The sequence below is a fragment of the Dipodomys merriami genome, unplaced genomic scaffold, assembly GCF_024711535.1.
Source record: "Dipodomys merriami isolate MVZ:Mamm:240054 unplaced genomic scaffold, mDipMer1.0.p SCAF_7, whole genome shotgun sequence".
NCBI classification, from domain to species: domain Eukaryota; kingdom Metazoa; phylum Chordata; class Mammalia; order Rodentia; family Heteromyidae; genus Dipodomys; species Dipodomys merriami.
In genome coordinates, this window is record NW_027206290.1 from 37,783,963 (window position 1) to 37,796,494 (window position 12,532).

General features: G+C 36.6%; 1 protein-coding gene across 2 annotated transcripts in view; it reads right to left on the minus strand.

Annotated features, from left to right (window-relative positions):
• Positions 1 to 12,532, minus strand: part of LOC138816546 (calcium-activated chloride channel regulator 1-like) — a 43,310-nt gene that overhangs the window by 12,698 nt on the left and 18,080 nt on the right. The window contains exons 1-6 of one of the 2 annotated variants that reach the window (XM_070006355.1): positions 7,811 to 7,969; positions 6,387 to 6,527; positions 5,977 to 6,124; positions 5,108 to 5,216; positions 2,400 to 2,580; positions 1,211 to 1,438 (exon numbers count right to left, since the gene is read on the minus strand). In XM_070006355.1, coding sequence (XP_069862456.1) covers positions 1,211 to 1,438; positions 2,400 to 2,580; positions 5,108 to 5,216; positions 5,977 to 6,124; positions 6,387 to 6,527; positions 7,811 to 7,969 — 966 coding nt within the window. Of the gene's footprint in view, positions 1 to 1,210; positions 1,439 to 2,399; positions 2,581 to 5,107; positions 5,217 to 5,976; positions 6,125 to 6,386; positions 6,528 to 7,810; positions 7,970 to 12,532 lie in introns of those variants that run through there. The other variant, XM_070006356.1, reaches the window with a different exon arrangement.

Consider the following 12,532-nt stretch of genomic DNA (forward strand, 5'->3'; position numbering starts at 1 on the left):
TCAAAATAAAGCAAAAGCCAGGCAGAAGACAAGCCTCAAGCAAAAGAGTGCTAGCCAAAATAAAAATAAGCTAAGAGACCACGAGATCCTGATTTCAAACCTAATACTAACAAAATAAACAAATGAGAATGTTTTAAAAGCCATCATATTTGAAAGTCTTAAAAATCGATATGCTTGGTACATGACAGCTGTATATTCAAAAATATTACCTAAGGAAATAATTTTAGATGTAGATTTTAATTGTAGTTAAGTTGAAAACTTTTAAAAGGTCCAATGAGATCATTTGACTAAATTGTAGTATGCATCTATAAAAAGCCTTTAAATACTATGTCATAGAATGATTTTTACATATATAAAAGATAATCACATTGATTTACTTATTTTATTATTATTTGGGGGATTGGTCCTGGGACTTGAACTCAGGGCCTGGGCACTGTCCCTGAGAATTTTTTCATTTCCCTCCAGCCTAGCATTCTACCACTTGGACCATAGTTCCATTTCTGGGCTTTTTTTGGTGGTTAATTGGAGACAAGAGTCTCAGGGACTGTCATACCTAGGCTGGCTTCACACCACTGTCCTCAAATTTCATCCTCCTGAGTAGCTAGGATTAAAGCTGTGAGCCACCAGAGCCCAACTATAATCACACTTTGGAAAAAGAAAAATAAATACATTGGCAAAAATAAACTAGAATATCAGGTTGGATAGTGAAATTCGTTTTTATTTTTTCTCTTTGTTCTAATTCTTCTAGTTAGTAAAAGATTAAAAAGTAAAAATCATCCATAATTGTATAGCCTTAATATAACAGTCACTTTATATTATGTATTTAATGTTATATATATTTAGCAGGTTATCTTCTAGCACTTTTTTTTTTTTCTGGTCGTGGAGCTTGAACTCTGGGCCTGGGTGCTGTCCCTGTGCTCTTTAGCTCAAGGCGAGCACTCTACTGCTTGAGCCACAGGGCCACTTTCGGTTTTCTAGTGGCTTACTGGAGATAAGAGTCTCTTGGACTTTCCTGCCCGGGCTGGCTTTGAACCGTGATCCTCAGATCTCAGCCTCCTGAGTAGCTCGGATTACAGGCACGAGCCATGGACGCCTGGCTCTTCTACATAAAATTACTGTGCTAAAATTTATTAGAGCATAAATTATGTGTTAGTTAGCCTCTTAGGACTAGCCTTAATAATTTAAGAATGTTAGCAAAAGACTGACTTACTGCACTCATGCTTCCAGATTTATCCAGTACCAAGCAGACCACTCGTTGTTTGGACTTGAGCAATGAAAATGCAGGGTGAGGTGGCATTTTCATTCCTGTGATGGGAGATGCATTCTGAAAATCCTCAGACTCTTGGACTACATCCCAAATGCTTCTGTGATTGCACATTTTGTTATGTAGGTTTGGAGCTTCTGCATTGTGTGTTTTTTTGGTACAAAATTCAGTCACCTGCAAAATAATCAGAACATTAGACATTTCAATAATTTGGAAGCATTATCTTTTCCAACCAAATGTGTGCTGAGCTGCTATGTAAAGCAAGAACAATGTGAAATAGATATTTTAATTCTGATAAAGAATTAAATCAGATGTAATTGTTATCCCACAGTGATGCAACCTAAAAATGACAAGTTATGTTTCACTACCAACTATATATCTCTTAACACACCTGTTGTTATATTTTGAACTTTGTATATTTAAATAGAATGCTTCAGGTCAAACATTAGGTTTTTTTGTTTTTTGGTTTTTGGTTTTTTTTTTTTTGTCGGTCATGGGGCCCAAATTCTGGGCCTGGGCACTGTCCCTCAGCTATTCAGCTCAAGGCTAGCTCTCTACCACTACTACTCTCAGCACTACTTCCGGCTTTTTCTGCTTATGTGGTGCTGTGGAATCAAACCCAGGGCCTCATGCATACAAGGCAAGCACTCTACCACTGAGCCACCTTCCCAGTCCTCAAACATGTGGACAAGCATATGTATTTTTTATATCATTTTATAGTAGCTTGATGCACTGTAATGAGAATACATAGAAATAATAGAAAATCTAGAATGCCAGCTTTCTAAAGCTCCATTATAGATTGCTCTAGAAAAACAGTGTCTAAAACCTGGAAGAAGGCATGGAGGTAGTTAGACTAGACACCAAATCCAATAGGAGTCAATGGAGAAGGATTTTCTAAGAATTCATTATGTCACTTCACTGAGAAGGATACACTGTCACCATTGAAGAAAAGTAAGAAAGGATGACACAATTCCCAGGCATATCCTGACAGGGGCTGGAGAGAATGGGATCTAGTTAATGGTATGAGTAAATTTCCTTCTTCTCTACTGGTACACATATCATAATAGAAAATCTATTTTCTAATTCATTTTTTCCTAAACTTTTCTTTGTAAGACAGGAAAGAGAAGGTACTTACAGAATCAAGATTTTGCATGAACATTATGGAGTCCTTTGTAGTCTGGGATTTGTCTGGAATAAATGTACATTTTGCCTCATACAACCCTGTCTGTGAGTCACGCCGACAAGGCCTTGTTACACAGCTTCCTCCCTGGCAATCATTGAAAACCACATTCCTGCCAGTAATAGCAGTGGAACATCTGTGATGAAAGAGTTAGATTGCATTTAGAAATGAAGACTAAGTGAATGAAGAATAAAGACCAGCATCCTAAAATCTTTATTTCAGTGGCAACTGCTATAGCTCATATATCATAATGTTTACACCTATTTGGTTTTTATTTCAATAAGAGCAGTCTTTTTGATTCCTATCCACTAATATTCATTGCTTATCACTGTGATCAATAAATGCACTCTTTTTTTTGGGGGGGGAGGGTCCGGTTGTAGGGCCTGAACTCTGGGCCTGGGCGCTGTCCCTCAGCTCTTCAGCTCAAGGCTAGTGCTCTACCACTTGAGCCACAGCGCCACTTCCAGCTTTTTTCTTTTTGCTTATGTGGTGCTGAGGAATTGAACTCAGGGCCTCAGGCATGCAAGGCAAGCGCTCTACCACTGAGCCATCTTCCCAGCCCCAATAAATGCACTCTTTGTGACATATTTTAAAGAGAGTTACAGAAAAATTGTTTCTTAGTGGGCAGGAGAGAATCAATATTTTAAAAATATAATTGTATTGTCCTTATTAAGGTGTCATACAGAGGGGATATGGTTTCATAAGGTAAGGCAATGAGTTCATTTCTTTTGGGACAATGTCACTCTTTCCTTTGCTTTTCCCTAGTTTCCATTTCCATTCCCTGCCCACAAGTTGCATGATTCATTTTCCATATAGTGTCTACTAAATGAGAGTCAGTATTATGATTAAAGTGTTCTTAAATTTCCATTTTTGGTATATAAAATTATATGTACCGCTAAGCTAGACTGAAGGAAGAAATATAACTAAGGTATGCATGCTTGTCCATTCTAGTCATGTGGTCTTCATGATAAAGGTAACTGTCAAACCTTTGGAAAGGAAAGGAGGGGAGGTATAGTATGAGTTAAAGAATTCTAAAAAGTTTCTGTTTATAAGCAGAATTTCCTCCTTCCCATTCTGTTAAACTTCATGACACTAGTCTATTTTAACAAATTTGCTTGTATTTTATGGATTAAAAAAGATGGTGAGTAATATTGGCCAAGAGAGTTCTGGAGTTAGACTTAAAGTTGAACTTACACATGAAGATACTTAACTGATTTAAAGTTCCTAATGCAGCCAGAGGCTGGGCTCATGCCACTAATCCTAGCTACTCAGGAGGCTGAGATCTGAGGATCGGGGTTTGAAAGCAGGAAAGTCCATGAGACTCTTATCTCCAATAAACTACTCAGGAAAAACCCTGGAGTGGCACTGTGGCTTTGGTGGTAGAGTGCTAGCCTTGAGCACAGAGAGGCTCAGAGACAATGCCCAGGCCTTCAGTTCAAGCCCAGGACTGGCAAAAAAAAAAAAAAAAGAAAATGAAAAGTGCCTGACACACAAACAATAGGAGCTCCATGAATGTTGTTCTAGATACTTACTTTCACTAATTTACCTATTTTTATGACTAATTATGAGGAAAATAATTGTTAAATATTTATTGTTTGAAAGCTGGTTTAGATTTGCTTTTATGACAGGCCTAATGATTTATAAAAGCACAGTCCTGGTTTTAGTTCTTGTGATAGTGTTGTTATCCAATAATACCAAGTCTTACGCCTTCCTCTGACATATTTTAATCAAGGTCTTTCAAATAATATGTAATTAATAATAAAAACATTGCTACAAAAAAGCACAGTCTAAATTACATGGACAATTACTGCTCAGTGATGTAAGCATGAGGGAACCCTCACACGTTACCGTGGGAGCTGTTTCAAGAGCATCTAACCTTAAGTGGAAGGAGAGGAAAGACATTTAGAGACAAAAAATTAAAGGCTAACCAGGCATTATATAGGCAAGGGAGGAATTTCATGGGATGAGTGGGAAATTGAGTGTCTCATGCTAAGAGCTCAGTCTGTATGAAAGTCTTGCAGTTCTAGAGACCAGGCAGACAGTACGAAGAGCCTTCTTCCATCTAATACATTTTTCTCTTATTTCCTTGCTGTATTGATTTCTGTTCTTCAGTACATTTTAATGTTCTATGTGGTTGATATTGTTTTTATGTAGTGGCTTAAACATCTCTGTTTAATGTTTATGAACAGATGGTCTGTATCCACTCCCCAAACTGGAATCGTATTTCTTAAAACTTCAACTTACCTGAATGAGAAATGCTTTTTTTTCTTTCACTGAAAGGTAAAATATATTTACCAAAAACTCGAACAGTTTCAATGATTTAAGGGAAGCAAGTTCAGTGAAAATGTAATGGATTGCATTGAACAAAAGAGTGGGTAGTTTTGACTCTATCTGATATCTTAGGGCTTAGTTTTTTTTTCCTTTCTCTTCTTCTAATAATATGTTAGTAGAATTTATATGTGTGAATATTGAAATGATTCCCAGTTCCTGATTGGTCTTCATTCCAAGGTGGAACCCTGGAATTAATTGGTAAACACCAATGGCACAGATTGCATATGTCAATTAACTGTAAGAAGATCCAACCACTTTAAATAGTCTTTGTTTGCATATATAGAAATTTGAAGAACAGTAAGTGAAAAGATTTGTTTTGAATACAGTAATACCTTGTTGCTTCAATAGTATTCTTTCTGGAAATGTAGAATGGCCGGTTCACATTATACTCATCAAATACTCCCCACCGGAGATGGGCCCACTCATGTACAAATACTCTGCCTACAAGAGAATAAGTCATTTATAAACTTGTAACTATAATTTTTTTTTTTTTTTGTCGGTCGTGGACCTTGAACTCTGGGCCTTAGCGCTGTCCCTCAGCTCTTCAGCTCCAGGCTAGCTCCCTACCACTTGAGCTACAGCGCCACTTCTGGTTTTCTGGTGGTTTATTGGAGATAAGAGTTTCACGGAGTTTCCTGCCCGGGCTGGCTTTGAACCGCAATCCTCAGATCTCAGCATCCTGAGTAGCTAGGATTACAGGCGTGAGCCACTGGTGCCTGCTTAATATTTTAATGCAATTTCTTTTGGTTTTAAAATCTTCTACCCATCTCCCAGTCTTACTGAGTCAAGAAATTCTAGAAATTGACATTTTTCACTAGGTCAAAAGAGTTGAAATTATTTAGTTGCCTATGACTCACATTATTAATTGACTCACATTATTAAACCCATGCACACAAGTAAATAGGTGAACGTAACTAGCATACTTTTTTGTTTTTAATGTAAATATTCTTTTTTTATTGTAAGAATACTGTACAGAGGAGTTACAATTACATGGGCAAGATAACGAGTACATTTCTTATCAAGCATTGTTGCCTCCTCGTTGTTTCCCCAACTAGCATACTTTTAAAGGCATTACATAATATTTGTTTTTAATTAAAATCCTTAAAAATACAGTTAATCACAGTGTTTTATATTTTATATATTTACATATTATATATTTAATGTGCTATTGGAAATAGGAATATAAAATAGCTATTCCTACCTCGGGGCCCATAGACAGCTAAGTTGTCAGTCAACAGGAAATTTGGAGTAAAATGTATATATTGTCCTTTCTCTCCACATTGTCCATATTGTAGTGTATAGGGATCATCTCCATATTTCAGATAAGGATCAGCAACTATAACATCTGCCTAAATTAAGGCAAGAGAACAACAACAACAAAAACAACCCTCAAAAACCAAACCAAAACAAAACAAAACAAAAGCAAAAGAACCAAGAAGCAAAAACAAATTCTAAAACAGAAACAAAGGATTGTAAAAGCAAGAACTTTTTCATCTACATTTAGAAAAGATAGATTACTAATTTAATTCCTAAATGAGTGAGTAGCAATTAGCAAAAATAATATCTATTAATTTAAGGAAAGCTTAGGGAATACTTAGATAACATACCTACCTGCTCATATGATTCTTGTTTGGGCAGTAAATACTCAGATTTTGACTTCCAGGTCATTGGAATTAAAATGCTTACTTTCCTGAAATAAACTCTTTGCTTGGTGGCATGAAACAGGTAGGTTGAAGCTTCCGTTACCATTTTCTGATAAAATTAAAAATACTTTGTGGTAACAACTTTACAATGAATATAGAATGAAAGTATACAAACTAGAAAAGGCAAATTGAAGCTTATTTTCTCCAAATATTTTTCAAAGATTCACTGCAAAATAGTTTGAATACTGCTGCATCTCTCCAATCTGTAAGCTTATTTTCATATGTCCGAAAGCCAAATCCTTTTTACTTACACAAATTTGCACTCAGAATTATTGGTTGGAGATGGAAATAAAGATGTTGGGGAAGATCGAAATGTGGGTAAGATCCAAATATGAGTAAGATTGGGAGCTTGTGGGAAAATTGCTTACTTATCCAAATTAAAGTTCTTATTGGGCTACTTAAATAAATTGGGAGTTAACTGAACTCAGAGCCTCACACTCACTTGCCTTTTTTGGCTATTACTCTACCACATAAGCCATGTTTCTAGCCTGTCTTTTTGTTGGTTATTTTGGAGTTGGAGTGTTGAAGACTTTTCTGCTCAGGCTAGATCTCAGCTTCTTGCGTAGCTAAGGACAACAGCTGTGAGCCACTGGCTCCTGGTTCAGGTTTAGTTATGTTTTGTGTTTATTAAAAAAAACATTTGGTAGGTTTCCAGACATCTCATTATACAGGATGTGTTTATGGAAATACATAATTTTATCAAGTAGTCATAAAATATATGTATATGTATGTATGTATGTATGTATGTATGTATGTATGTATGTATGTATGTATGTCTAATTGGCTTCAGGCCCCAGTTTGCCACTTACTCTATGACTGCACAATTTAACTTCTTTCATTTCTATGATGAGGATAAAATTCATTGCTGAGAGGATAAAATTCACCACTGAGAAGATCAAAAATAGTATTAAATATTATAAATTTTTTATTGTACTGACTAATATAAATGACATTAGGAAGAGAAATGAACTTTAAAATATGTAAGGTTTTCTTTCAGATGAAATAGATAAAAAAATTTAAGTTTTCTGTAGAAAAATATGAAGTCTGGGGTGTAAATGTGGATTATTATTTAAACTTTCTGAGAGTAGCTTTCTTTCTATTAGCTTAACTAGTTGGAAAAAGTGTTACAAATTTGGCCTTTTAATTATTCAATAAAGGAATGATTAATGCATAATTAAATCATAAAACTAAGCAGATTGAATCCTAGCAGTTTAGACCAGTTTTACATAAATGATGACTTTGGGAAGTTATAACAGTTTGAGTATTTGTATGTGCTGAGATGGAAATAGTTATCAAAATAAAAATATAGGAGTAATAAAAATTTTCTCTTACCTGGATGTTCTGAATTAGTTTTTCATCTTCTGTTACATTGGGGTTAATTGCAATGACAATGCCTTCATATCCCTTGTCATGTAACTTTACCATTGAGCTTTTCACCTCTGGCAAGAGATGCAGAGCTAGACATAGAATGCCACTCAGACTGAACATCATTTCTGCCCAGGCTACAATTATACAGAAATGCAAGGAGGGTATTTATATGTCTGCCTATTAGTTTAGGAATTTGAATCAAGACCAAAATATTTGCATAAATTTGATATAGTAAAATACACTAAGCTTTCTTAGTGAACTCCCTTATCTTATTCATTCTAATGATGTAGCTGTGAAATAGCAGTGGGGATTATGCTAAACATCCTTAGCATTCTTTGTGTGGATAGTCAAGCTCAAAGTAGCGTGGCTGTCATTGTCCCCACCAAAGTTAACCTCAGGATCTCCTTACTGAAAAGCAATTCAGTAAGAGGTGAGAATGAAGAAAAAAAGCACCAGGAAAGGGAAGAAGAAAACGTCTTGGAAAAATAAAAACCTGAAAGGGACTGTAGAGGGAGTGGTAATGATTAAGGGTTTATATTCTTTCTTTAGATGGGAGTGCTATAAAGACAATGGTTCAAAACATCTGTGGGTCAGTGGGAAAATTTTTACCTTCTGTGATAAGTGCTTGTTTATTTCAGTTCTCAAATACCATTGAATGTTTTAAATCCTTGCATTGAATGTTTTAAGTTCTTGCATAACTTGGGAACTTAATATGTTTCAGTTAAGATTTCTTTCTTCCTTTTACTTTTGTATTTTTTGGATTGAACACAAATGGACCTTAGCTTGAACTTGTTGTACAACGGTATTGTGAGCTGGCTCTAAAGTTAGAAAAATATAAATTCTATTCTTTCTTGCTTTGGTCATTTAATGCTCAGTAATTCTTTTTTGGTAAGAGTTGTGTGGCTCATTCTTTAGGCCTGTCTTTCTGAGCTATTAGAATAATTTGTACTAATAGAAGCTCTAAATGAGATACTCTATGAATAGGATCTACAAAATTTTCATACAAGACTACTGACACCAGATAAGCTCTTAATATGTTATTACTGAGCATTATATATTATTGATACAAACTTATTATAGATTTTGATAGCTAAAATTTCAGTTTTCATTGTTTTATTTTTTCAACATTTCTTTGTTTTTTGTTGTTTTTTGCTTATGTGGTGCTGAGCAATCAAACCCAGGGCCTCATGCATGCAAGGTAAGTGCTCTACCACTGAGCCACCTTCCCAGCCCTCATTGTTTTATTTTTTAAATATGATGTGTCAGTGTTTTACTGCAAGTCCCTGAGCATGCCAAAAACTAGAGGTAGAACTGTCTGCCAGAATGAAACTATAGGCTTTTTGGAATGCTCTTTCATTATCTCTTGTAAAAATCTAAGTCATCCACATTAAAAGTAATGTCTTTTTTTCCTTTGAACTTATTTGTGCCACCATGTTTACCTAACATCCGCATTGCTCTTATAATTTACTATTTTTGTTAACCAGTACTGGGGGTTTTGAACTCAGAGAATTGTGCTGCTAGGTAAACTACTGCTTGAGCTACACCCCCAGTCCTTTTTACTTAGCTATTTTTCAGAGAGGGTCTTACAATTTCATCCCAGCTAAGCTTGGACGGCAGCCTCCTGTTTGTAGCTATGTGTATGGGTGTGAGCTACTGCATCCAGTCTTGCTTTTGTTATTATTGATATGCATAGTAGATCTTCTTACAAGTTTGTGACCTTCCTTGGAGGGAAGGTATATTTTTCTTAATTCACTTGTTCTCAGCCTTAGTTTCTTTAACCTTAAAATGAGGAAATAATAACGAAGGAATTTTGGGCAGATTAAATACATTAACATGGTGAAAGTACATACAAGTGCTGGTACATATTGGACTCACAATAAATATTTATTTAGTATGGGGAGAACAAAAACTGTGTATTTCCTTAGAAATCTAATTCACAGTTCAACCAGGAAACCTGTATTTGAAAGGGGTGAGATGGGATCAATGGGATGGGAGTAGATGAATGAAGAGAGGATGGGGGGGAGAATGCAGTCATAAATATATCCTCCCAACCTGTGAAAAGTGAGGGAAGATGGTGTGTTGAGAGGGATAGGAGAGAACATTGAAAGGGGTGACACTGATAAACATGCATTGTATTTATAAACTGCTTTTTTGGATGGCAACTCCTTTGTACAATATATCAGAATTATTGTTTAGTGCTTTTCCTTGTTTCTTTTAATTTATATGAAAAAATATGAATTTTCTAGGTGCTAGGTCCAGTGCTCTACTCGAGCAAGTACAGAAATGAGTAAATATAACATTACTAACAAAGAACTTAAAGATTATTTGTGTAGATTAGAAATGTAAAAAAAAAAAACAACAAGATAGAGCAAGAGCAGTTCTGTAGGAGAATTATATGCTCAGTACTAAAATCGGGGAATAATTTCTGGTGAAATGATTCAGAAAGACTTTGGGAGAAGGCCATTCTTTAGGAGATTGAGGAATGGAGAACTTATCCTTTCAGAAAAGGAAAACTTTGGTATGGAAACTGAGGACATTCAGCTTCAGAGCTTATATATTTTTTAAGCTTTTTTTTCCCTCCCCCAAACCATTTTTTTTCAGCAATGCTGAAGATCAAACCCAGAGCCTTATGCATGCTAGACAAATGTTCTCCACTGAGCCATACCCCAGTCCTCCATCTGTCTTCAAACATATGCCACATATAGTACTTTTGAAAAAGATGATCAAGAGTATTCAGCTTGAAAAGTATTTTGAAAGTAGATTCTTTTATAAACAATAGTCATCAGTAGAAGAGTCAAGAGAATGTGAATCATTGGAATAGGATTTGAATTCATGGCTTTGCACTTGCCTAGCAAGGGGTTTACCACTTGAACCATATTTCTAGCCTATTATCATTGATTTTTTATTAGTTAAAAGAATTTCTATTTTGTTTCAAGATAGAAACAAGGCTGAATAATGGCATTTTCTTTGGCTGATGTGCTTCAAAATCTTAGAGTTACATATAAGTCTTTCCAAATTTAGTTACACATATTTGATTATTTTGTGGACAGAAACTCTTTACTGTAAGTCATTTTAAATTGAATCAAATTGAAATGGACAACTGTAAAAATCATATTGTCAAAACATTCTAGAGTTCAAAGTCAGCCCTGGCAGGAAAGTCCGTGAGACTCTTATCTCCAATAAACTACTCACAAAACGGGAAGTGTGGCTCAAGAGGTAGAGTGCTTGCCTTGAGTTGAAGAGCTGAGGGACAGCACCCAGGCCTAGAGTTAGTTCAAGCCCCATAACCCACCAAAAAAAAAAAAAAGCCATTCTAGAAATGTAGTCTCCAACTAAGTTCCCTTAAATGTATGTATGTTCTTTTCTTTTCGTTTCATCTTTTCTTTTCTTTTCTTTTCTTTTTGTTTCCCTTCCTTCTGAAGGACTAAGCTAACTCCATTCTAAAAACAATCCATCATCTCCTGTAAAACTGACCTCAGGTTAAACTTAAGGGACAAAACAATTATTGGAAAAATCAGTTCTTGGAAGGTTCTCAGAAAGCCCCCAATTGAACCTGCAATTATACTCATTATACCCCTAGCAACCGCCAGTTAGATAAGGGTTGAGAAACACAACCCCAATTACTGGAAAATGGACGGAATGGTCAGCTGGTAGAAGCATCTGCAGGGTCAGGGGACCCGAAATTTGCCTGCGAAATGCTGACCAATTATGTAGATGCTCTAGAACCTTAACCCCCTCCTATTTGCTGCAAACCCTATAAGAACCCTGCTGAACATGTGGTCGGGGCTCACAAATCTGACTCGCTGTGCTGGTGATGATTGAGAGTCCAGGCTCGAGCTTGCAAATAAACAACTCTTTTGCTGTTTGCATTGGTCGTGGTCTCTGGGGGTCGCTCGGGATTCTTGAGTTTGAGTCTAACATCTGGGGGCTCATCCGGGATCCCCTCCATAAGCCCACCCAGACACCAGATCACGGAGTCGTGAAAAACCCGGCTGGTAAGTTGAGGCATTGCCATTCTGTATTTTTGGTTGCCTGCAGGTTCTGTATCTGTAATTTCGGTCTCCCGCGGGGTCTGTATTCTGGTTGGCAATTAGTCTTGGTGGACGTGCTATAAGGCTGCCAATGGGGTCTGTGGGAGATGTCCCCAGTCCCCATCTGGGTAAATTGCTGTTTAGTGCAGCTGGCACTTTCTGGTTGGCAATTTACAATGCGCAGCCTTTATCTTTGTCTTAAGTTGTGTCTTTGTATTGAGTGTTCTGTTTGTCATTTGGGGTTTATCTTAGCCTTAAGCCTTGGCTCAGGGGTGTCTGAGTATGGGGGAGAATCAGCCAGTCTGAGGGGATGGCTGCTAGGGACTTATTTCCCTTGCCCCAAATGACTGGGACTTCTCTTCCACCTTGGAGGCCCCTGGGTCAACAAATGTTGGTGAGATGTTACCCCATTCACTGAGACCTGATTGTTCTCTGTTTTATGTTTTCTGATGTAGGGAAGTTCTGGGTGAGAGTGGCAGGCTCACTCAACAGACTCTGGATTCAGCTTACTGAGTGAGAATGGCACAGAGTTCTGATAGGGATAAACTGGGGGCCCATTAGTATCCAACTCAGCCTTTGGTTGTTGTCTTGTCTAGTTCTGTTTTAGATTTGGTACCAGTTTTAAGTGTGGATCCTTGGTTTTTGTGTTTATTTT